The sequence below is a fragment of the Phoenix dactylifera genome, chromosome 18 (assembly GCF_051530095.1).
Source record: "Phoenix dactylifera cultivar Ajwa chromosome 18, Ajwa_hap1_PhDact_Kaust_v1.1, whole genome shotgun sequence".
Classification (NCBI taxonomy): Eukaryota; Viridiplantae; Streptophyta; class Magnoliopsida; order Arecales; family Arecaceae; genus Phoenix; species Phoenix dactylifera.
In genome coordinates, this window is record NC_143207.1 from 1,165,930 (window position 1) to 1,192,800 (window position 26,871).

Here is a 26,871-nt window from a genome sequence, read left to right on the forward strand (position 1 = left end):
CAGTCTTAGGTCTAAAGGGTACTTATGCCCATAAGCTTTGCTAGCTAACTTCCGACAGTAGAGTGCTACGCAGGTGAGTCACTGTTCAATGACGATGTACTCCTACATCTCACCTGTATGCCATACAGTGTCTCCACACTCCTTGGTTTAAGAGGATAACTAACTAAATGGCACACAACGACCTATACTTGACATAGCTATCGTCCAATTGACAGCTCATCATTTGGTCGCGAACTGGTTTAAGGACTAAACGATAAAACCTTCTTTATCTACTAAATTAGTCCTAAGGACTTCATCACAATACATAGGAGTTCAATTTGAAGATGTAACACTTGTGATGAATAGAAAAATGCCAGAATAAATTTTTATTTATTTTAATAAAATATATACATACACCAATTTCTTATAATTAAAAAATTGGCTTTGAGACATAATTTCCAACAACTTCCACTTGGACTAAAGCTAATTTGTACAATATCTTATACCCATCTTCGATTTGTGATAATTGAACTCCTTTACAGAAAGGGCTTTAGTGAATGGGTCAGCTAGATTTTCCTTTCCATCGATCTTCTAAAGATTGACGTCACCTCGTTCCACGATATCTCATACAAGGTGGTAGCGATGCAGAATGTGCTTGATCCTGTGGTGAGACTTTGGCTCCTTCGCTTGTGCAATGGCTCCAGTGTTGTCACAATACAAAAAAACTGGACCGTTGATTGAGGGAGCAACACCAAGTTGATTTACAAACTTTTTGATCCAAACAGTTTTCTTTGCCGCATCTAATGCAGAACATACTCTGCTTCGCATACGGAATCGGCTACTGAATGTGGCTTGAAACTTTTCCAGCAGACTGCTCCTCCATTCAGGATAAACACAAATCCTGACATACTCTTACTGTCATCATGATCTGACTGAAAACTGGAGTCTGTAAACCCCACAAGTTTTAAGTCAGATTCTCCATAGATTAACCATTGGTCATTAATATTTCTCAAATACATAAGGATGGTTTTCACCACCTTCCAATGGTTCTCATCCGGATCATACTGATACCTACTCACTAATGCTAATGAGTAAGCAACATTCGGTCTTGTATATGTCATGGCGTACATGATAGATCCCACTGCAGAAGCATATGGGATTCTACTCATACGCTCTCTCTCTTCGGAAGTTGTCGGACAATCTTTCTTAGAGAGAGAAATTTCTTGGCCTATCGAAAGATAGCCCTTCTTGGAATTCTCCATGTTGAACCGCTTCAACATAGTATCGATGTACGTGGATTAGGACAACCTAATAACCTCTTAGATCTATCTCTATAAATTTTTATCCCTAGGATGTAGGATGCTTCTTCCAGATCCTTCATGGAGAACTGTGATGACAGCCAGAGTTTCACATTTTGTAATGCAGGGATGTCATTCCCAATTAAGAGAATGTCATCCACATACAAGACAAGGAATGTGATCACTGAACCATTAGCCCACTTGTAGACACAAGGTTCTTCTTCATTCTTAACGAAGCCATACGTTTTGATAGTTTTATCGAAACGTATGTTCCAACTTCGAGAAGCTTGCTTAAGTCCATAAATGGACTTTTGTAGCTTGCATACTTTGGACTCGTCTGTGGATGTGAAACCCTCAGGTTGTATCATATACACCTCTTCTTCCAGCTCTCCATTTAGAAAAGCTGTTTTCACATTCCTTTGCCAGATTTCATAATCCATATTTGCTGTTATAGAAAGCATGATCCGAATAGATTTTAGCATTGCCACAGAGAAAAAAGTCTCACCATAGTCGATACCATAACGTTGACGATACCCCTTGGCAACCAGACGAGCTTTATAGGTCTCCACCTTTCCGTCTGCGCCTCTCTTTCTTTTGAAGATCCATCTGCACCCTATGGGTTTTATCCCTTCGGGTGGATTAACTAGTGTCCATACACTATTGATTTCCATGGATTCCATTTCGGATCTCATGGCGTTAAGCCATAACTCAGAGTCGGACCTCTGCATAGTATCCATATAGGTGATCAGATCCTCCTTGTTCTCATCGAGCTCAATGGGATCTGCGTCTTGGACCAAGAAACCGTAGTATTTGTCCACTTGACGCGGTACTCTACCTGATCGCCTTAATGGTGCTTCTACATTGGGCTCCGAGTTTGATCTAATCGAATCCGGTTCTGTGGGTTCAGTAGATTGTGTTAAATCTTCCACCTGCTGAACTTTACTAAGTTCAACTTTAGAGGCAACAATTCCTTCACTAAGGAATTCCTTTTCCAAAAGGGTTGCCTTAAGTTCTACGAACATTTTTTGTTCATTAGGAAGGTAGAAGTAATAACCCCTAGTTTTCTTGGGGTACCTAACAAAATAACACTTATCGGACCTAGGACCAAGTTTGTCAGTTCGAGAACGTTTAACATAAGCCGGACATCCCCAAACCCTAAGGTATGAAAGTGTCGGCTTACGCCCAGTCCATATCTCATATGGAGTCTTCTCAACAGACTTACTTAGAACCTTATTTAGTATTATACACGCAGACTCTAAAGCATAACCCCAAAAAGATAAAGGCAGACTAGTAAACCCTATCATGGATCGAACCATGTCTAACAGAGTTCGATTCCTTCTTTCGGATACACCATTGTGCTGAGGTGTTCCTGGAGGGATCCATTGTGAGAGAATCCCATTCTCCTCTAGATAAGTCAAGAAATCACCGGAAAGGTATTCTCCTCCTCGGTCTGACCGAAGGATCTTAATACTCTTTCCAGTTTGTTTTTTTACTTCATTACGAAATCGTTTGAACATTTCAAATGATTCCGACTTATGCTTCATCAGATAGACATACCCATATCTAGATAGGTCATCTGTGAAGGTTATGAAGTAGGCATAACCACCTTTGGCACTTACGTTCATAGGTCCACATACATCAATATGTATGAGGCCAAGAACATCGCTGGCTCATTCACCCTTTCCAGAAAAAGGTGACTTGGTCATCTTACCCAGAAGACAGGATTCACAAGTTGGTGTTGGGAACCCGCCCATGCCACAGAAAATTCAAAAAAATTCAGATGGCAGCGGAATCGACATAAGCGGGATCAACCGTTCATCGTATGAACGTTGTTTCATGAACCGTTCGTAGTTAGGCAAGGATTAAAAACTTTTAAAAATATTAGAAGATCAGATCTTCACCTTGTGCGGGTAGATGATCACCGCAAATCTGAGTTCGTGGTTTTAGGAAGAGGGTTCGCTTGAAGCCGTTCAAGTGTCCGGCCTCTACGGGTATCCACACGAAGCAGAGATCCGATTAAAGCTCTCTAGTCTTCCCGGGGTGCTAGCTCCCTTGCAAAGACTTCTTTTGATGGCTGATCTCCTCTCTTTCTTTCAGCTCTTGAATGTGCTTGAAAGGAGGAAGAAGAAGGATGAAGATGGATGAAGATCCAATGCTTGCTTGCAGCCTTTTCCCTTGCTCACGTTGGAAACCAAGAGAGGGAAGAAAGGATGCCGCCAAGCCTCTTCTTTTCTTTCACCTTGCTTGCGGCTGAAACAAGGAGGGGGAGAGGGTGGCCACGGCACAAAGGAAGAGAGCTTCAATTGCTTAGGGCGCCGGCCCTTGCCTCCTCCTTTTATAGCCATCTAGGGCTCCTACAATCTAGGAGCCCTAGAGTTATTTCCTAAGAGGGGGCGCCGGCCCCCTCTCTTCATCCCTCACCACATGGAAAGGGGAGGGGCGTACGCCCCTCCTCATGGTAAACCCTAATCCACATTAAGTAGGGTTTGGAATGCCCTAATGTGGTCAAGCCCTAATCTAATTAGGCTTAGCCCAAGGGTGAACCAATTTGGATCCAATCTAGGTAAGTCCTAATCCAATTAGAACTTAAATCAATTTTGACTCAATTGAACTCTTCAATCCTAATCCAATTAGGAGTCTTATTGATTCATTAGATTAATAATTAATTGTGACTTAAGAAACCCTAATCCAAATTAGGACATATTTAATTTTAGTCCTAATCCAATTAGGACTCTTATTTGAATTCGAAGTCCTAATCCAATTAGGACTTCTAGGAATCCTATTCCAAGTAGGAATCCAATTTTAATTCAAAACTCCTAATCTAATTAGGATTGTAGGAATTCTACTCCAAGTAGGAATCCCAGTCCTACTCCAACTAGGATTTCCAGTCCTAATCCAATTAGGACTCTAGGAATCCTACTCAAAGTAGGATTTGTATTTAAGTCCAATTAATTAATTTCCTTTGTTCCTTCTTCAACTGAATATCAATCGAATTGATTACTAGTGATTCCTAATCACGATTCAACCATCGGATCGGTCAATACTTCTAGTGTGTGTGACCCCATAGGTTCTATTCTGACTGGTAGTGAGATATATTGCGATCTCTATCACAATATCATTGAAAACTTCTTTCAATGGGTTGGAACGATTCCAACTCAACTCGTTAGGGTTTATCGATCATCAAGATAATCCCTATGAGTCCCACCATCCACGAGTGACACCTAGCAGCATGTAGTGGCTACCCAGCAAAATAGAATGGTGAACCTTTAGGTGCAGTTATCATGTGATACAGTCCTACTATCGTGGATCCCTACAGGACGGAGGTCATGGACAACTCGTCAAACCCCATCGTCTGTCATATGTGAAGATTTATTCGACTTAAGTTCGAGAGTGGAAAACTCTTTCTCCACTGTGCATACTGCCCCGGCCGAGGTCTTACGAACTCAGTCTTATAAATCACATAGGATCTCTCCTTATCTATCAAGGTCGATAGATTCCTTATAGGTGCATACCCTACTCCTACAGTGAACTTACTGCAGCCAATCTACACTGCATGGACCCATATGGCTAGAGACCATGTATGTGTGCAGTCAAATTACAATAACCTCACTGTGAGTAGCCGAAGCACTGCAGGTCAAAGGACCAGTCACACTACTGCAACATCAAGCAAGTCACTGACGAGTGGATAGACATCCAAGTGACTTCTTGTATTGGTCACGCTCAGTACCCTTGTTCTTAACAAGCACCTGCACTATTACTTCAGTGTCGCCACACTGTGGACTCAAGTCTCGTTCATCCATAAGGAAAGTAATCTGTGCACTGATCTCATCGGATCGATCACCGTCCTCGTGATGATCCATCGATCAGGAGCGTTCAGAAATTAATCACTAATGATACATGGCTCAAATTCTCAACTCTTGAGAATATGCATCATCATCTTATTAATTCCTTGGACGATTCATAGACACAATAATAATATGAATGAAAAAGATGCCTTTCATTTATTCAATAATAATAAAGTCAAGTACAAATTATATCCTAGAATTAATAATGTGTCAGTCAAAATTGGCTTCTGGGGCATACATCTAACAGTTGGTAGTGATTCACAATCATTGATTTCTAAAATGCCCTGTTGGGCTAACCTGTTTATCGTGTTTTTATTTATGTGACCTAGCCGGCAATGCCACAAATAGGCTTCATTGACATTATCTAACTTAGGGCATTTATTAGAAGTGTACATTACATTCACAGGCAGTGATAGAGTATAAATGTCATGTGTCAATTGTTCACGAAAAATTTTAATACTTTTTAGAATGATATCACAAAGATTTTCTTTTATTGATAAACAATAACCATTTTTGACCAAAAGGCCTACAGAGATGACATTCATAAAAAATGTTGGATAATAATGACAATCATCTAATATGACTACTCTAGATTCAAAAATAAGCTTAATGACTCCTAAAGCTAGGACTGGAACTGATCTTCCATCTCCAACGTTCAGGAATCTTTCGCCATTCTTGAATCTTCTACTAACTTGAAATCCCTTCAACGAATTGCAAATATTAATTGGATTTCCTGTATCCAATACCCAAGCAGTAGAATCATAAACAGAAAAATTATAAGGTGTTATCATATAATTACCTTGTGCAGCAACTGTTTGCTGCTTCTTCTTAGGCCTGTTTGGATCAAGGGACACTATGTAAGCCGGACAGTTTCGCTTCCAATGACCCATCTTCTTACAGAATAAGCACTCTGCCTTGCTCTTATCGGCTTTATGCTTCTTAGTCTTGCTGGGCTTAGAGACCCCAGCACGAGCTTTCTGCACCTTCTTCTTCTTTCCTTTCTTAAAGGAAGAAAGTCCTGCAGAAGTCCCACCTACCACATTCACCGACTTCTTTTTGAGTTGGTGATCCTTCTCATAGGTCTGCAGTAAACCTGGCAAACCATGATAGGATACTTCAGGTTTAGTCATTCTATAATGACTAAGGAAGGTCAGGTAGGACTTGGGAAGTGAGTTCAAAATGGCGTCTTTGCCCAATTGCTCATGCAAAGGAAAGCCAAGTTTACTCAGGCAATCGATTTGTTCGACCATGTACAATACATGATCGGTGACCGATGCCCCTTCCCTCATGCGAGCATTGAATATAGCGCAAGAGGTCTTATGCCGTTCAACATCATTAGGTGTGCCGAAAGACTCCTTCAATATTTGAAGGATTTCCACTAGCTGCGCTTCCTCGAATTTATGACTAAACTCGTTATTCATCGAGGCCCTCATGATGCAGCGCATTGTAGTGCGATCGTTGAGCCACTTCTGATAAGCGTCTTTGATTGCACGTGGTGCATTGGCTGTAGGTTCCTCAGGTGCAGGATTCGATATCACATACATGATCCGCTCATGCTTTAATACTATTTTCAACTTTCGATACCAGCTATCGAAGTTAGGTCCATTAAGCTTATCATTGTCTAATAGTGTTCGGAGGGACAATGAGTTAGCCATATCTAAAAAATAAAGGAAAACCCAACTAATCAGTATATGATTTTTTTTTAATTAATCCTAAAGACTTGGACTTTAGTCTAAAGTTTTCTCCCACTATTTTAATCGAATTAATAGCCTCTACCTTTAATTCGAGGAATTACTTTAATTCCCTAGTGGGTACTAGAATCCGCATAGACTGCATACGGGCCCGAGGAAGGCTCGCCCAACCCATGTGCATCTAAGAGTAGGTACATTACCAATTGTTTCTCTAAACAATTTATAGTAATCAATTTTGCCCAGGGTGGTAATCAGTAGGCGGAGGCCTCCACTGAAAACCTTGGTTAGGTCCAACCATTAATAAACTAACTCGATGACACTACCTAATGTATGATCAGGCCCGAGGAAGGCTCGGCCAACCTAATCACAATTAGATAGCTCAAAAAGCTATCAATAATGAAGGATAATTCCAGTATTCAGAGAAACACCAGACGGAAGCGTCCTGCATGTTCAATTGTAATATTGGACCCATTATCATTCATCTTAATGGGAGGCTATGATCTAGTTATCTATATCTATAGAAATGGCGAGGGGATAATAGGGTCGGAGTGGAGTCCTCACCGGAAAGGGGGCTTGGAGCACACCATTTCTTCTCTTGATTAGGACTGCACCGCTAGGTGTGCAGACTCTAGGGAGACCGCTCCGAGTCCCGACCTTGGGAGCAGTGGCTGACCAGATGCATGCTGTGCACTAGCGACTGAGAATGGTAGTTAGGCTGGCGGGATTTCGATTGGACTGGCTCTAGTCATGCCACTATCTGTTGCAGGCCCTAGATCGCCACGGTCAGCGCCTGCACCTATTGAGTGAGCAGGTTAAATTGTTCATTTTTCATCGGTGCGGTGGGTTATCCCGGCGAAGTTGATCCAGGTTCTACAATGACCCTTGGGAGATCAGAGCACGTCATTGTGAAGCATGCGATGCGATGCGGGCTCCTCGTGACTTTATGCTTGTTGTCTCTCCCTTCGATGGGTATCAATATTGATGGGGACTGGTGAAACCCCTTCCTCTAGCGTTAATCTATTGCCGCCAAATTTGGACAGAGATCGGAGCGGAGTTCGGACGACTTTGAGGTTGGTTGGAGAAGAGCTGAGCAGGTCGATCCATCTTGTCATTACTTGGCCTGACGTGGCGTGCAATAATGGCTAGATAACGGCCGGTAGTACGACTGAGGCATAGGTGCCAGTCCGCATGGGTGGCGTGCTGCCACGACTGCGTGCTAAAAATACTAATTACCAGGGAAAAATTAAAGAATAACTTAAAAAATATTAGAATTTTGATGCCATAAAGAAAATTGATTAGGTAACGGGTTTTCTTTCCGGCATAAACGGACATAACGGTTCGACGAGGGGGTCCGTTATTTCGGTGTATCGGCGCTTGGGAAGTGGCGGCGGGGGACAGTTCTATGCGGCATCAAAACTGGAAGTAGCGCACAGCAATTTCAAAACCCACCTTAGATTTTGGGACGAAAAGCGGGAAAGAGTGAATACCAGCGAGAGAAGAAAAGGGAAGGGATGCAGCGAGGAGGGCGCCGGCGGTTACCTAAGACCTCCATCACTGGCTTCCCCGAGAGGGCGGCGCCGTTCGACGTTGGCCGCCCCTTCGACGTCGGCGGCGGGCGGGACTCCGATGCCAGCCTCTGCAGCAGCCGGCCGTCCTCCGCCGGCGGCCGCCCCTCCTCCGCCGCTTCCGCCCTCCTCACCGACCGCTCCTCCCAGTCCGCCGCCCTCCGATCCGTAAACGCCTACCTCTCCTCCTTCTCCGCCCCGACCTCCCTCCGCCCCCCACTCCCCTCCGGCCGCGAGATCACCGACGTTTTCCGCTTCATCCTCGCCCGCCTCGATTGGCCCCTCGCCGACCTCGACGACGACCTCCCCGCCCTCCTCCGCCACCTCCACTGCCCCATCAAGCTTAACCGCTCCGCCCTCAAGGCACCGGGCACCCCCCACGCCTGGCCCCCGCTCCTCTCCGTCCTCTACTGGCTCGTCCAGCTCGCCCGCGTCTTCGATGACCTCGCCCCTCGCACAGACACGACCTCCACCAACGATTTCCTCCTCTACGTCGCCCGCAGCTACTCCCTCTTCATCGGCGGCGACGACGACGCTGTCGCCGACCTCGACGATGAGTATCTCCGCAAGGCCCAGCACCAGGCCACCAATGCCACCGCTGCCGTTGAAGCCCTCGAGAAGCAGGCAAACGGCCTGGAGGCCAAGCTCCGCGCCCTCACCTCAGGCCCCTCCCGTCGCGATTCCCTCGAGCGCGAGCGTGCCGTGCTGGTGGAGGACGTCAAGAAGTTCCAGGCAGTCGTCGACACCTGGGGCTGGAAGGTGGCTGCGATGGAGTCAGCGCTGGGGGACTGGGAGAAGGAACTGGAAGCCAAGGAGAAGGAGATCAGGAGGACCTGCGAGGAGAACGAGGAGCTGCAGAAGAGGATAGATGCACAGACTGTGAACGTGAGGGATGCGGAGAGGATGAAGAGGGAGCTGCAGGCTGTTGAGAGAGACATAGCGGAGGCAGAGAGTGGGAGGAATGTGCTGGAGGAGAAGGCATGGGAGCTCGAGGCGGCGGTTGGGCGAAAGCTCAATGAGTTTGAGGTGCTGTCAGAACACTGCAATCAGGCAATCAGAAAGTAATCTCCTTTTTATGATCTCATTACACAAACAATCAGAATCATTATGCATAATCCGTTTCTCCTCTTGTTTCTTTTGATACATATAACATCCTATCCTGCAGGTAGACTAAAATAAAACCCGTTCTTCAGTACTAACTTTGTTTTGGATGATTTCATTATATTGGCTGCGTAAAATAAATCTATATTCATGATTCTGCATATTGGGTGGCTTACCTAATGGCATTTTTGGTTTTTCTCGCTGGTAATGACTTTGCATCCAGGAACACAATAGATGCATGGTTGTATGTATGTATGTACGTATATATGTAAGCATTTATGCATGTATGCATATTCTGATCAAATTCAATCATGGTCAGTAGATAAGTCTCTGTTCTGAACCTCCTCTGCTGCTTAATCAACAGAGAAGTCGATATGGTCCAAAAAAGGGGTAGTAATTTGTGGGTTGCATTTTAAAAGTAGCTAATTGTTTCTAAGTTAGTGAAGTGGTTGTGATAGAGGGAAAGTTTTTGCATTTATGTAATTGTGATCTCAGGTGATGAAAAGTAAGAGGAAAAGTTTTGCATCCTTTACCGGTTTACTCTATGAGGGAAGTTAAAGGCTATACCTCCTATAGGATGTAAGGAATAACAAATTGAGAAGGATATGTTTCTGTGCTAAAACTTTTTTACCTTTGTTATGAGCACTCCTACTCCATCTTGACTACACCCAATTATAATTTGCATTTTGTGCTCATGCTATCCAACTTTATTAACTTGTTTGGGTATATGAGGAAGTGGTAAAGGCTTTCTCCCAGTTCATTCCTCATCTGTTCTTTTCTTATGTTGCACTCTTTTGCACTTGGTGTAATTGTGTAAATAGTCTAACACCCTCACCCCCCAACACCAACTAAAAAGAAAGAATTCTGTTATGGCTAATAAACTGTAGGAAACTCTATATTGCGAATTCATAATTTGACAGCCATCATCTGATGTTATTGCAACACTGGCCGCGAAGTATTTCATTGGTATCATACAAAGATACTTACAAAATCCTAGACATCGAATCTCTATATTTAATTTCTCTATCAATCTGTTGCACTAGCATCAATTTGCCTTCATGGCCTGATTATAATATGTCCCCTTTCTACTGAATAAAAATACCTTCTTGAAGTAGTTGTTTTCTTATTTTCTTTAAATGGTTGATAACATATGATCTTTCAGCCTTATTTGATCTTTTTTGGGTGGTTTCTTCTTCTACAACCTTATTTTTTGGGTGGTTTCTTCTTCTACAACCTTATTCTCAGAATGTTTGTTTTTCTCTTTTATGTCTTCAAGCTTGCACTTGTGCGTCTTGGCCTATGCATTTTTGAAGACTTTCAGGGCAATGTTAAGACCCATGCCTTTGCATTTGAGACTTGTTTTTGCTGGAAATGGGACCCGGGGGTGATCGCGGACCAAAGGAAGTAGCTTCCGCCGCGGGCGGTTGTAGAAGGCTGTCTCCGGGAGATGGTGGCGGCGGACGGCTACCTCTGGGGAACCTGCAAAAAGCCTGGGCCGGGGGTTCCGGCAAAGGCCCTCCGATGCTTAAGTCAGAGAGAAATTTGGAGACAGTTTTTTGTGGAGAAGCCCAGGCGTGGAGGAGAAAGAGTCCCCGTCTTCTTGGAGTTTTTCCTCTTTATAGGAGGTGGTGTGGCAGTTACACGCTATCAGGCGTTATGGCGAAAATTTCGGACTGAAATACGTTACCTTAATTGGCCTAGAAATTCGAATTAGCTGGCCCTCAGTGGAGAACGGAAGGATTTGAATTCGACAGCTGTCGCGGCGTAGATTGCGGAGGTCGATCCCGGATATGGAGAATGTGGTAGCCGTTTCGATTTGGAGTTCAGCTTGATTTTCGATGGAGTCGGCTGTGGGTTTTGACTGGGTCCTTTCTAGCCTCGAGGTCGAGCGGGCTTTACTCGATCGGGGCGCGTTTGCTGAGCTCGCGTTTGTCAGGCTCATGGTTGTTGAGGCCATGTCTATTGAGATCACGTGCGTCGTCGGATTTGGGTTCCTCAGTCACGTGCGTTGGGGGGCCCACTTTTCCCCCCATCAAGACTATTGCTTGTCTTTTCTCCAAGTTGCAAGCCCATTCTTTATACTCTATGCAATTACATCTAATGTTCCCAACAAATCAAATTCTTTATCACAATATGGCGTCGAGACATTCAACGTTAGATTAATTTTTTTGTATTGAAGTTTCAAAATAACGATGAGGGTGAATATTTGGTATCTTTGGAGCATGTAAATAGGTTGCTTTGTCCTAAAATAAAAGATAATGACATCATTATTTAGAAAAGTCACAATTTATTAATGCCGTTAAAGTTAGAGAATAAGGTTAATTATGAGAAAAATAACTAGATAAGAGGTATCCAAATTTAGATGCATACTTGTCCTTAGCACGCTAGAGATCTTTTGGGTCGTTAAGATAATCTTGAAATAGATGTAGGATAAAAGTCTACGCACAATATTTAAGCTTGGGTTTGCTAGTTCCTAGTTTAAATTGGGACAACAATGAGTCAGGTATTCGGTAGGCGATTACCTATACCTGCTTGTACTCATCTTGGGGATGGACGGGGCAGTTAGAGTTAGATGGGGTAGGTTGGATGGATCGGGTTGGGTAAAGCGTAGTCCCATCTATCTTTTTTTTGTCACAAATTGTGGTGATGTTCTGTTGTGCCTATGTTGTACTGGCTGGATCATGTTGTATTTCATAGCCGCTCGCCTCCCTTTCCCTTGTGCCTGGACACATAAGAAAAAATGAATGATCTTACCGCCATTTCTTCTTCTTTTGTTCCATTTCTTCCATCCCAGCTTTATGCCTTCTGTCAAATAAATTTTTTTTATACAAATCAAACAAATAAAACAGAATACAAAAATAAACCTTAGTACTTCACATAACATTAAGTAAAATAAGAGTTGAAGATATAGAGTATAAAGGATCAAATTTTCAATAATAATAGAAACATAACAAACAAAAATATATTTTTTAAGAAGTCTATTGTCCTTTAAACTAAAAAAAGCAGTCAATTAAAATCATGGCATCTACTCTTTCATATGTTCAATCTTTCTCACGAGTGAAGTGACTATGGTAAAGGGTGGGGAGGGAATTTTTGAAGAGTTACATATTTTTGGATGGGGATCGGGGCAGGTTTTATGTTACCCTCACCTGCTCTGGATTTGTTACAGGTCAGGTAAAACCCACCCCATTAGGGTCAGGTCAGGTTGGGTAGCCGATGGGTAGAGTAAGTTGCCACTCCTAAGTTTAAATCCTTGGTAATCCTAGACTTTTTTTATACTCAGTAGATTCTACATTTATATCGATATTAGATGATTAATATGATGGTAATTATTGTATCAAATTTCACATTCATATATAGCTCTATGGTAGTATATAAAGGTTTTATCAAACGTACTTTTATAACATTTCATTGATTTTCGAAGACTTATGATTTTCATACTTTCAGGCATGTGATCCAAAAACACAGGAATTGTAACTTTGATGATTGCTGACAATACAATATAATTCAAAACTACATATATGTTTCCTTGGCATCTTTTGTTTCTCTTATTTTCCTAATTTTTCATTATTTTTTTGTTTTTTTTTTAGCCGAAGCTTCAAAATTTGATCTGAAACTATTGTTATAGTCAAACTTGTCGACACTGAAACATGGCAGCTTGAAACTGAAATGTAATTGAATCTTCAAACCTTGGTCAAATGTAACCCAGTAATTGCACTTGTTGGAGATGGACATAGTGTTGATATGTAGAAAGACATTGCTATTTGTGTTATTTTTATATGATATGGTGTTGACTGATGAGGTGAAGATCAAGTTAGCTGCTCAGATAGAAGTATAGAGGAAAGCGTTTAATTAAATTAAAAACAAGTTTGGTTTGTGAGTAAGTTTGGATTCAGGAGAGAGGAACCATGGCTCTTAAAAAGAAAAAAAAGAGATAAAGAGAGAAAAAAAGAAAAGAAGGAATAAGGCACCTATGAAGTATCTGTATGATGTGATAATCCACTATATGCTTAGAGAAATATAAATCTATTGATGTGCAGTGTGCTTAAGAGCAATAAAATAGATGATATTTCTTGGAAACTAACATGTAAATCAGTTCTTTTATGAACCTTCATATTTAGCAGTGTTTGGATATTCTAGAATTTATGAGGCTTTAAGGTGTGCGGATTACCTTAACATTTAGAAGTTGCTATTTTGTGCCAACCCGAAAATTGGAATTGGTACTAAAGTTGGAGAATCAATCTTTCATTGTTAAGCAATTTGGATTTTTGATTATTTTTATTGAATTCAAATGGGAGGTAATTCCTGATTTACATGTTATCTTAATTAGACATTTCCTTAGAGGGCTTTTTTCAAAATGATATTATTCTTCAAAATATTTAACTTTACACTCTTTTAAATTTATTTAACATAATGTCTTCTCCATTACCCTGTTTTGCCATATCAGCTAAAAGTAGGGGTTATCTTCTCCTGAGTGTTTATGGAGTCCTGCGCGGCTTTTCTCTTGGTAGGATCGATGACTTTGGAGAAGAAATAGAAGCCCAGGAAATGTAAGAGTGTCTTTGGTGATTCCGTAATTTGTTTCAACGTTCAAGCAAAAAATAAGAAGAAAGAAAGTCCTTTGATCATTGGGCATGAATTGGTGTTTTAAAGAGGGAAAAGATGGAGACTTTTTTTTTTATGAAACAACATATTTTAATCAAAGGAAAGGAAATCATATATACTGATGTAGGAGAGGTGGAAGTGATTGAAAGTAAAGAATGGGATAGGAAGAAGGGGCTTCAAGAGCAGGAAAGTAGGTTTTGGTTGATGGCTTGTTTGGATAGTTTTGGAAACAAGTACAGCTGCTATAGATTAAATTATACCACTGTGAAACGGAAATCACTTTTTCATGGTGATATAACTACTACTTGTTCTTGATACAAACATAATTCTTCTTTCACCACATACTGAAAAATACTTGTGACACATCTTTATAAAAGTGGAATAACCTTGCATCTAAGGTTAAGCTTGTTGGAAATTTTGGCCCTTTTTTGGCTGAAATATTCCTCTTAAATTATTATTTAAGCTCAAACTTCTCCGAACCCCATGGATATACATTTCGTTGGTATAAGCTGATTTTTTGTAAGTTAGTTCTGCAGCAAAGATGATACAATTTCCAAAAGCAATGCAGTGACATACCAAATATTGGTGCATCTGTAGTCTTGGGGATGTTTAGATGCGAGGTTAGACAAGAATACGATGCTGGTGATTTCAATCTATTTTTCATTGGCAGAAGTACAAAACAAGCAACTTTGGGATGGAACAAGATGGAGAAAAAGGAGTTTTCACAGAGTATGACTTCTTTGTTGCTTAAGAACGATGGGCAGGATAATATGTGTGACCCTCTTTCTTTTGTTCTTTTGTTCTCTATATTTCTCCCTCTTATTTCATTCTGGAGTACATACTTAATTTTGTTTAAGAATTTGTGGTGACTTAAGGCCAATAGGGAGGCAGCAATGTCGGTGCCTTCATCCTAGGCCTGATGCAGAAAGGTGGAAGGCAGAGGAGTGGTTATCGGCATGTTGATGCAGGAGGCCATGGCCAAGCACAAGGGAGAAAACAGGTTAGATGGGACTTCATGAAGAGCCCATGGGGAAACAAAGCTTGCTTTATACTAACATGACCAACTAGGCTATAGGGAAGGCTATATTGTTAACAACATCCATTTAGTCATTCAGTAAATTTTTAGAACAAAAATATTTTCTTGAAAAAGCTCATGTGAATAAACCCTGTTTCTTGAGGTTGTGTTGACTTATCTAACCTACTCACCCAATTGACCTGCTAGACCTACTTGGATTGACTATTTAACTGACCTAATGAATCACGTGAACTTGCTTTCCATGCCTATAAGAAGAGGTCAATAGGGGTATGTTAGGAAGAAAAGAGGAAGAAGAGGATGTGCATTTCCTAAGATAGGAAAGCTCAGACAAGGAATCTATGGTTTTATTTTGGCACCGAACTTTGAGTAAGTTTTCCATGTCTTTAAATTGCTTTTTCAAGTCTTGGCGTTCCTTTAGAGTTTATATGTGTTCCTTCTTTGAGAAAATTTCTTTACCACCTCTCATTCTTGAGTTAGATTGTACTTCTGTTTCGAGTATACATGTTCTTTTGAATCCTTAAAACAAATCTAGTTTGAAAATGTTTTAAATCTCTAAATCCTATATTGTTTGACATCTGGAGTTTGAGAAAGATTAGTGTTTTGAACCTTTTTTTAATTAATTATTATTTTAAAATCCTAAAACCCTTGTCAGTTTAAGAACTTAGGGATTCATTTGAAATTTTTGAACTCTACAATTGGCTTTTGTATCACTTTCTGTAACCTAGAATTAATTACAAAGGATCCTGGTGCATTTCTTCTTGGAGGGTTACAATATGATATTTGTAACCTAGGATATCCCACCACTTTCTCATACATATGAACTTGCCTGTTGCTCCTGCATCACTTTTATTCTAATATCTGCATTCTTTATTATTTTCTTTTTGATTCCTATTTTTTATCAGCTTGTTTGTGGTCACGACTTGATGCTTTTTAACATTTTATCTTCTACCATTTTGAAGGTTAAAACTTGGAAATGATTTTCAATATGCCCTGAATGCTAGAGGTTCTTCTCCAGCTGAAGTATTGGGCACCAATTACAAAACTATCCTAAAACCTGCACTTAGTGCTCTTGCTGAGGATACAAAGAAAGCATCCGTCTCGAAATTGAAGGAATCAATAAATCTACAAAAACAATCACGGGAAAATGCTAAGATGCTAGAGGAGAAGAGGGATCGGCTTGCAGCTCTTCAATTCAAAATTGATGATGTGAGTCTGTAATCTCTATACAATAATTTTTGTACTCTAAATTCTTTTTTAGGTATATATTTCTTCATTCTCTAATTAGAAACATAAAAATTAGGAACATGATTCTTTTTCCTTTCATTTTCAGCAGTATTAAAACTTAGTTAATGGATAACTTGTATAAGCCCACTATTTGCTAAAAGAAATAGCTTTTATGATCCTACATACTAGTAGACATAGATAATCCTAGTCATCTAGATATGGGATTCTTTCCAATAAAAAACTATTTTCTTCATGGTTTGCCGTACCATCCGATACAGGGTGTATCGTACCGTACCGGAAGAAAATCGGTATGAAACTTAACTTCAAGTTAGTACAAGCCCCGTACCTAGATGTACCGACCTATATTGAGGTGTACCGAGGTGCGTACCGGTCCGTACCGAGGTATACCAACCTGTATTGAGATGTACCAAAATAAAAATTGAGAAAAATAGTTAGAAAGCTATTTTGGTAAGCAACCCAGTAAGCAATGAACACTTTAGCTAGATAAATCAGGCAATAAATTAAATAATTATCTACAGAAAATAAGTATATGGAATCTATCAATTCAAAACCAAATTTTCTATATGCAGCATTGTTAAAATATTACACATGCCAAATTCAATCTTTCTCAAAATCAAATTTCGTTCATAAATCCAAATTCTTTCAGATCATCAAATTCATCTCGTTAACCATGAGCTATGACCACATGTTCCTTGTGGTAGGATCATCTTTCGGGACTGCGTATTTATTTGCGGTATGTTGCGCATCTTCTTGTGACATAATGTTTAGGACTAATCAAGTGTCAACGTATTAGCTTCCATTGGTGGGGTCCTTAATATAGTCAGGCTAAGAGTTCAAAACAATCATGTAGTTCATGTTTCAGTCCAACAAAAATATAAGAAATTATGCGATATCGGAATCAATTGAACGAGTTCAATATTTATGACCATGCATCATCATAATATTTAAAAAATAAAGTAAATTCTGTGATAAAATACCATCCATCAAATTCATGTGTCATGAGTCATGACTAATATGATTCAAATTTATTAATATAATAATTTTATAATTTGCCGATAAATTTAGAAAAAGAGTTTCATTATTTACCTTGCGAGCAAAACCAAACATACGTTCAAATAATTTCGACAATCTCTCTTCGAACCTAAGACTCCAGCGAGTGTTCAATTGAATCTCCGATGAGCACTGTGAGCCAAGGCCGTTGGAAATAAAGAGGAGAAAGAGAAGAAACCAATGATGGCCTAGTGGTGGTCATCGGCAAAATCTGTCGGCAGTGAGGCAAAAGAGGTGTGGGGGTCTTGAAATAGCCGTTGGAGGCTAGATTTTCTAGCTCCTGTAGGAAATCGGGATGGAACAGGAGTTTGTCTCCTGCTCCCAAGTCGAACAAAGCTCTATCTCATGGTTGGTGGAACCATTCCAAACCGCTCAGTTTGGGGTGTCCCAAGCTGTACCGGGACGGTTCCGACAACAAAACCAAGACCAACAAACGGAGGGGGAGAAGAAAAAAAAGGAAGAGAGAGTGAGGGAGGGAGGGAGAGGAAGGAAGAGAGAGGCAGATTGGGGTAGGCCGACGGAGGTTGGAGAGTCGCAGAGGTGGGGCTCCGCCTCCGGTCCCCTGTTTCTTTAGAAACAGGGGCCCGGAGGGGGTTCCTTTTATAAATAGTATTACAGTTGGATAGGTTAAATGGCTTTTAGCATATTCCTAGGATTGGATACAACCTTACCTGACGAGTTAAGTGGAGCAACCCGATAGACCCGCTTGGGTTTCTAATACTAATGCGAATAGGTTGTTCCTCCACTATTAAGCTTCATTACTTATTAGTGAACTGCTCATCCTATTAACTTCAAGTTTTTCTTCATACATACATGCATACATATAGGCATGCACATGTCTGTATGTATGTGTATATGTATATAATTAATACTTGGGTTTTTGGGGGGGTGGGGGGAGGGGAAGGTCGCGGATGCAAAACCCCACCTACTTGTATGAGGGTGAAGGCAGCACTTGAAAACAAGCCACTAGTATCCAACCTTAGTGACTTTACCAAAAATTCTACTATTGACTCCTCAAGTATTGCTATTACTCTAACTTGCAAATATACACTTGTTGCTGCCACCAATCTTCTTGAAGTTCCCACTGTCATTTGTAAAGTTGCAATATTCAAGGGTTTAGGGTTTGGTTTTTGAGATTACATTTTCTTTTTTCAACCAAAGAAAGAATATAGTTTCTTTTCCCTTTTTTTTCTTTTTGATCCATGTGGGTAGTTGACTCTTTGATCCAAGTGGTTTGACTGATTCGAGCAGTTGAGCCACTAAGGTTGGATGGGTTGAATGGTTTATCGCATATTCCTGGTTTGGATATGACCCTGCCAGAGATTAATATTGGGTGATGAGTCGGGCAGAGCAACCTCAACTGACCTGCTTGGGTTTTATGTATGTGTAAATCTATGTATTAACACTTGGCCCCACCTACTTATATGAGGGTGAAGGCAGCACTTGAAACCAAACCACTAGTACCCAACCCCTAGTGACTATACCAAATCAGCTATTGACTCCTCCAATTTTTATTCATATGTTAATATCTGAAGTATTGCTATTATTCTGCCCTGCAAATATACACTTGTTGCTGTCACCAATCTTCTTGAAGTTTTCACTACCATTTGTAAAGTTGCAATATTGACTTACATTCTTGTAACTGTAGCTGATGACCCTGTTGTGTTAAAATTTAAAGATACCTGGTAAATAAACTGGATCCTTTTTTGGGTAAAAGGGTAGCAAATTTATATTCTGAAGTTTGTGTTGGAACCATTTGATTTTATTGCACAAACCTAGTCGGTTGTGAAACAGAAATGCCAAGATCATCAGGGCTAGAAATGTTGTACACTCCAAAAGCTTAAGCTTTTAGGGAAGGGGTCAACAATGTATATCAAGCCTTAAGGAAGATCAGAAGCTTCAATAGATTACTAGCATCTAGGTTTGGAAGATGAAACATGTCTATGGATTACCACTGTCAACACATTTTACGCAAGGATCAAATCCTAACTAATTTATGGATTACACTGCATTGGGCCTGATGACCAAAGAAATCTCTGTGTTAACAACCCAAGATGTCTATGTCTAAAAGTAATTGTCTAGTGGAAGATGGCTTTGTAGATAACTATCTTGTAATTGAGGTGTTCCAATGTTAGATGTACAAAGAATAGACAGTTTATTTGATACTTTTAGACAATTTAGCTTTACCAGGTAGGTACTAGAGGGCAGGGCCATCTATTTCTGCTGCATCTTGGAGATGAATTTCTTTTTTCTATATATAGAAATGGAATAAAGCTGCGTTATGTCCTCAAAACCAGAAAAAGAATGTAGGTAAACCAGGGCCAGGAGTCAGATGCAAAACCAAACAGACACTTAAATTTCTAAACAGTGAACATCTTAACTAGGAATTCAGAGATGACAGAAAATGAAGAATTAGACTATGAAAGCAGCTAAGATTGTGGGTAGCAAACAGGGCATTGGCTCTAAAGCTGACTACTTAGAAAAACCTACAAGGGGATTGACATTATACCAGAGTTGCATCTGACAGAGTTCTTGGTGACCTGGGTCAAATTAATCGCAACATCAGCATAACAACTCAAAATATAATTTCTTATATCTATAATGGGTCTCTTCACCAGTTTGATTCATTTACTTCTTCTTTACATCTCTTGCTTTTGAGGGGAGAAATTCTGGGTTTATTACCTTGAGGCAAAAAAATGGACCATAAATGTCAGAGAAATGAATTGCCAACTGCCTATTAAAGGACTACAATTTCTTGATTTCTTGAGGATGTGAAACTCGTAGACTGTCATTTATCATAATGCAATCAATTGGAGGGGTTCCTGAAATGGATCATGGACTGGATAGGTTACATTTAGATTGAGATTTGATCTTCATTTTCCATAATATACTTGTCAATTCTGTTTGGGCTGGCATCAGCTATCATTCTGTCATGATTCATGAAGTTATATAAGCATCATACTAGAACAAACACTTTTTCTCTTTAGAAGGCAAAGGAATGGATGTAGCGCTAGAAGCTTGGGGAATCGACATTCTAGCAATCTAATATGTAGGTTTGCTTCAGAAGCTCAGATCTGTAAAGGCTGTGGTCGATGATAATAACACGGTCACATGGTATTATGCTGTATCCACAAGAGAAGGAATTAGATAACCAAACTGGGACATTTCCATTCAATTCTAATTACTAAAAATTTTAATTTGTTTTGATTATGTTTAAGTACTGTCTCAAGGTTAAAATCCCAATCTCTGGCATATTAAAGGGGAATGTAGCACCATATTCTTCGACAATGCTAGTGGAAAATGTAATTTTTGTAATGAACTCAAAAATCCTTTGAGATTGCTCAAGGGTGGTGGTGGGATATTCTATAAAAGATTGAAGATACCAAGAAGCATGTGGATTTTATCTGAAGTTTGAAAAACTTCCCTACTTACATTTAATTGGCGAAGCAAAACTATGGCTTGTCATACATGTCTTTGCATAATAATAAAAATGTTTTTAGTTCCTTGAATCTATAAGAATGTCGTAGACCTGATGGCAATATGGTTTTGTTTTCTAAACAGATTTACTTTTTTCATTTATTCATTTTCTGTATCTGCTAAATCTTTGGCTCAGGTTACATTTGGTTTGCATTTTTGATATGTAAATTTAGTAATGCAGATTCTTGTACCAATATGATGTTCATCATGCTTTCAGATGTTGTGATACAATAACTGTGAAACTTCTTACTTGAAAGATTGCAGGAAGATAATGGTTAGAATTTTTAGTGGGGATCATTGTGCCTTAATGAAGTATAGAAGCATCATTAACACAGTCATATGTGTTAAGTAGCCACTGTACCTCAATAGCTTAAGGTGTTAGGAAGCGAACAATGTATATCAGGCCTTAAGGAGCCCTCATGTGTGGTTCAGACGATGCACGTGAAGGCATAAAGTCAAGAATGATTCAAGATGATAATCAAGAACTATTTAACATAAGAGAAACCTCAAGATGATAAACTGGTGAATTAAATAAAAATTGGCATAAAGGGTATCTAAACCCATGACATTTATCTTTGATACCATGTTAACAAGCAATTATAATCCCAAAGCCTAAGCTGTTAGGGAAGGGGTCAACCATATATATCAGGCCTTTCCATGAAAGCTCAGATCTTTTTTCTTTAGGGGTAGGCACATAAGTGCCTAAAGGATGAAAACTCAGAGGTTTTATGTGCCTAAAGGATGACAGCTCAGAGGTTTAATCTTGATATTCTACCATTCAGATTTAATCATACAAACGTATCATCGAGTCTACTTTGTCCATGCTAGCAACATCAACCTGGAGGTGTAGCTAGGGTAGGTTGGGTCGGGTTAAGTGCTGAAGTGATACCCAACCCATAATTGAAACCATGCAATCCTAAGTTGATCTAGCTCGAGTCCATATATTTTGACCTGAACATTATTTGGGTTGACTCAGATTAGGTTAGTTAAGGTGGGCTGTCTCCCAAATTGATGCTTTGGAATATTTTTACCCAATTTAACTTGTCAAAGGTAATATTCAAATCTTGCACACCTCCATTATCTTATGATTTAAATTTTTTAATACACTATTGTGGTTGGTTTGTTGATTAAGGAATATGTCCTACGTGAATTACACCATAACTTTTACTGGGCAAGATCAAGTTGAAGAAAAAAGTGCCATAGTTGGGTTCGGTCAGGTTGAGATGTGAGCGGGTCAAAAATCGTTCAAGTTCAAGTTGGCTTGGGTTCTTGGAGTCTTCAACCCAAACCCAAATGGACCTTAATTTGATGTCACCAACTCAAACCCAACCTGACTGCGTAATATATAGGCCCAACCGATTTAGAATCATGGGTTGGATCAAGTTGAGTCTGCTCCAACCCAGCCCTTGTTACACCCTGAAGTAAAATTTCTTTTTTGATATGTTACCTAGCATTAAAGGCATTGTAACTCCAAGCTTCATTATCCATGTTTCAAAGAAAAATTTGTGTTACAATGTCTTTAGCACAAATTTAGAAGACTAATCTTTCTTATCTTGGTATAATCCATGTCACTTTATTTTAGTAGGATCATCATTTTTCTCTGCAATGTCCTCATGATACACTTCTTAAGTGTGTTCTCCATTACAAGCAGAATTTCTTATAAAGTTTTAAATAGATAAAATGGAAAAGATAAGCAACTGCGTTAAAAGTTTTGGGCATTTCTCTTGCAACTTGTTTTGTTTGTATTCATCAAAAAAGAGGGATGCTTCAAGCAAATCAACTATGTGCAAGTAGACATTCACTAAGATACTTAAGTGCTCCTCTGTATTATATTATATTCTGCAATATCTGTTGTACCGAACTTTATGGTTATAGTACAGTTCTGCAGGAAATCTTGTTATTATGCTAGCTCATATGGTGCGAACACAAGTGCTAGGTCATCCGTCACTCGGGTCTACGGTCGCTGCAGGAGGATGGTCTAGCCAGCTTGATTTTATTCTGGGAGTGATTTTATGTTATTTGGGCTTATTAGGGTATTTTGTTATCTGACAGCCTTTAGGGCTTATTTTGGTATTTCCTTATTTTGAGGATCTTTTGTGTGATTAGTTTCTTTTTAGGAGCTTGTTTGCATATTGTCATTTTAGGGCCTTTATGGGATTGTTTTCTTTGTAGGGGTCTTTTTGTTATTTTTTGACCCTATATATATGGGTCCATGCACTTGTTTAGGATTATTGAATGTTTGAATGAAAATAGCCTTCTTTTCTCTAAAACCCTAGTATGAAGCCACGGCCAGAGCCAGGTGAGAAGCCTGGTTCTTCTTCTTTCTCTCCTCTTCTCTTCTTTCTCCTTCTTTCCTCTCCTCTTTACAGTTGTCCTGCATCAACTTTGGTATTATTATGGATGTGCATGATTTATGCTGATGCATGGTTGCATTTACTGTGTTCAACTTTCCATTCCAAAACTATCTGGGTCAACTTGGATGTTGACCTTAATCCAAATCAACTTCTATGTTTTTAATGCTAAACCAACCCAACCATCTCAGGGTCGGGATTTCTCCAAACCAGCCCAATTCAACGACATCTGAAGCTAAATCTAGTTTGGTGTTAGATTTGTGGGGAGGATTTGATTGATAGGATTAGTCAGGCTGAGCAATAATGATAAATGTATAGTTTAAAAACTTCATATAACCCAAACCTAACAATAGTAGTCCAAAATTAAGGAAAAAAGGCTTTGCTTGTGCTATGTGGAGAGATATATTTACAATAATAGATCTCCTCGTATTATGTAGAACAAAAAGGTACAAAAAATGCTAATCCAACCGAAACCAACCCATCTCAGGGTTGGGATTGCTCGAAACTAGCCCAATTCAACATCTGCAGCTAAATCCAGTTTGGTGTTAGATTTGTTGGTCGGATTTGACTGTTAGTCAAGCTGAGCAATACTGATAAATGTATAGTTTTAAAACTTCATATAGACCATGCCTAAGAATAATAGTTCAAAATTAAGGAAAAATGGCTTTGCTTGGGTTATGTGGAGAGAGATATTTACAATAATAGATCTCTTTGTATGTAGAAGAAAAAGGTACATGGCATCTATATAAAGAAATGTAGATATTTATTGGGTCAGTTCTAGGTTGGGTTGAGTTGGTCTGTTGGTTTCATGCTTGGTTTGAGCTTAATCTTAACCTAATTGACTGGGGGTTGTTTAAGATATCTAAGGCTGAGCCCTCTTAATCTCTCAAAGCCTCAAGCAATCCAGACTTAAAAGTGGGTTTTCCTGTTGTTTGGCGTTAGTTTAAGCCCAACTCAAGTTGCTAAATCTCTTCTTTACTTATTTATTTTTTATATTTTTCCTTCTTCTTTTTGGGCTCGTTTTTGGCTTTTCAATAGATTTGACATTGTGATGAAACAAACAGCCATTCTAAATAAAAAATAAAGATTAGAAATAAAGACACTCCAATATCACCAATCAATGTTTCTTTACTAAAATAGTTTGATATCTAATTTTTTTGCCTCTGATTTTCTCTGCTTTTATTCTTTTTATTAACATCATTGTTATTAATATTTTCTTGAACTAAATCACCAAATGCATGGTTGATATTGTGGAAACTATCAAATCATGGTTCTTTTATTTTGGACATAGCAGAATATCTAGCAGTGAAAATTTTCCTTTCATGAATGCTAAACTCAACAGATGCAAACATAGCTTTAGTTATATTAGATTGTCAAGGTTCCAACTAACATGGAATGGATATATTATCCATTTGCATGTGATGCAGAATCCTACGGGTTCAGTGTGTCATACTAGTGATGGTGGAAATTGAACACATGAACTTCATGCATCGAGTGGATTTGGTGGCTTGCAATCCTTCCCAAGAAGAGGGCATATTTGGAAAGATGAAATCTTTTGTAGAACAAGAAAGGTCTAATGATGCACTATTTCTCTGGATACGATACACCATGACAGAATTGCTGATTGAAACCATGAGCAGCAAAATTAGCTGATTGTATGGTAGAAGGTTTTGCATCAAATATATCCTTGGAAATTTCTATTTTTGAGATTCCCATTATCGACAGCATCTTCAACTTCATAACTTTTATAATCAACACAGCTTCCTCTTGGGGTGCTAACCTGAGCTTTTGTGGAGCTTGCAGTCTATGACTGCCAAACCTTCTATATTGACTTTTGTGTCTATGTGCAGTGCTTGTATGTCCATGTTCTTGTTTGGTCCATGCATGCCTGTATGGGTCATAATATTTTTTGGGGCATCAGAAGCATAGTTATGCCTTTGAAACTGCACAATAGAATATCGAAATCAATGTTCCTCATTGTCCATTTTGTCTTACATAGTTAAAATGCTTCAAAAAATTAGATAGTTTGAGACTTAAACATTGAGCAACTGTAAAATGAAAATATTTTGATGACAGCATGTGCTCTGCTTTGGTCCATGGCTGAAAACTATAGGAAATTTGCATCCACGTTTTTTAATTATGTAGAATGTGATGAATAATATTTAAGTGTCCACTTGGGTAGGGCATCATGCCTTTTTTAACAGGATATTATTATGGTGGTCATGTTTTTAAAATATTACATTTGTCCAAAGCATGGCAATCAGAACAAATTATTCTCTCTTGATTTTTTTAGTTATCGTATTGGGAAAGGCTTAAGGCTCAACACTGTAAAGCAGATATTTAGTTTGATGTGGCGTGCAAATCAGTCTGATATTGCTTTCCTGTAAATAACTTTTACTGAGTGCCTTTTTCTTCAGGCTGAAAGTCGGTTGAGGCTGCTGAAGAATGAAATGGAAGATTATGCATCTAAATGTGCAGCTGAAGTTGAAAAAATGAAAGAGGAGTTCATAGCAAAGGAGCATCAGTTGTGCATTGTGGAAAAAGAGGCAGAAGAATTTTTGAAGGTATTCTGTCATTTTTTTTTCTTAGTCATTTTCCTTTTCATCTGACATCCCAGCATCATGTTGCTGGTAAATTAGACATTGACACGAGTTTACAATAATTGACATATTCTGGATCATCTGGCAGAACTCTGAGCGAAAGCTAGAGGATGCTGTCAGAGAAAGTGATGAGGAAGTCCAGATGTGTGCTCGCGAGCTCTTGACATTGATTGATGCTGTCTCAGAGTACAAAGAATACATGGAATCCACAATATCTGAAAGGAAAACTGATCTATCTGAAGTTGCAGATGCTGTATCCTCTCTATTGACCAAATTAGTGATAAGTGGTTGCTAACTTCAGCCATTGTGGTCTGAAACAAGCATGCTACACCAGACTAAAATGTGTTCATAGGTTATTGTGATGCTGTGTGTTTTCTTTTCTCAATTCAAAATGATCTTGGTTGTTTAATTGATAATTTGGCACTAATAGTGAATGCTTTGTTAGCATTTTGATGTATGGTCTGTTGCCAGTAGGTGGCAACTGCATTCCAGCTCATTTAATGTTTCTCTCAAATATTGCATCATGCATAATGCTATATTTTGAAGTTCAGTTAGTTGCTTGATTGTCTATTCAAGACTCATGTTTAACTTCTTAAAGACTTGTACTAATTCGGTCTAACTTAGTAACAGCTCGTACTAACTCGGTCGAGTTAAAATCTTGGACAAATAGAAAGACTATAAACATGAGTGTTGATTTTGTTAACTCACCAATTCAACCGGGTCGTGAAAGACTCAGCCATACTCTGATCAAATCTTGCTCATATTTCAATATTAAAAAAAAATATAGTTTCATCCTCGAGTTTGGGTGATTCTCATGCTTTATCCTCATCTTTAAAAATGTTCAAGTAAACTCTTCGAGTTTCTAAAGTGATTCAAAAGGATCCTGCTGTTTATCCTGTTCCATTAACAAACTTATGGTACGTGACTATCAAATGATCAGTTGCAGAATAAAAGTGTCCTTGGTATTAATTATTTGAGACGGGAGTCCTTTCCTCTTCCGGCTTTTTCTATTCGGTTCAACAAAAAAC

General features: G+C 39.4%; 1 protein-coding gene across 1 annotated transcript; it reads left to right on the forward strand.

Moving 5' to 3' along the window:
- Positions 1–8,199: 8,199 nt before the first annotated feature.
- On the forward strand, positions 8,200–26,397 carry LOC103698245 (kinetochore protein NDC80 homolog). The gene is made up of 4 exons (XM_039117181.3): positions 8,200–9,439; positions 16,080–16,326; positions 25,661–25,807; positions 25,932–26,397. Exons 1-4 carry the CDS (start codon positions 8,325–8,327, stop codon positions 26,136–26,138), a joined length of 1,716 nt encoding a protein of 571 aa, XP_038973109.2. The 5' UTR covers positions 8,200–8,324; the 3' UTR covers positions 26,139–26,397.
- The last annotated feature ends 474 nt before the right edge of the window (positions 26,398–26,871 follow it).

Bases quoted from the DNA above. Each gene is read 5' to 3' on its own strand.
- LOC103698245 (XM_039117181.3), top strand. From the start codon at position 8,325: ATGCAGCGAGGAGGGCGCCGGCGGTTACCTAAGACCTCCATCACTGGC. The intron at 9,440-16,079 runs GTAATCTCCTTT...ACCATTTTGAAG, and splicing joins TGCAATCAGGCAATCAGAAA to GTTAAAACTTGGAAATGATT. The intron at 25,808-25,931 runs GTATTCTGTCAT...ATCATCTGGCAG, and splicing joins AGGCAGAAGAATTTTTGAAG to AACTCTGAGCGAAAGCTAGA.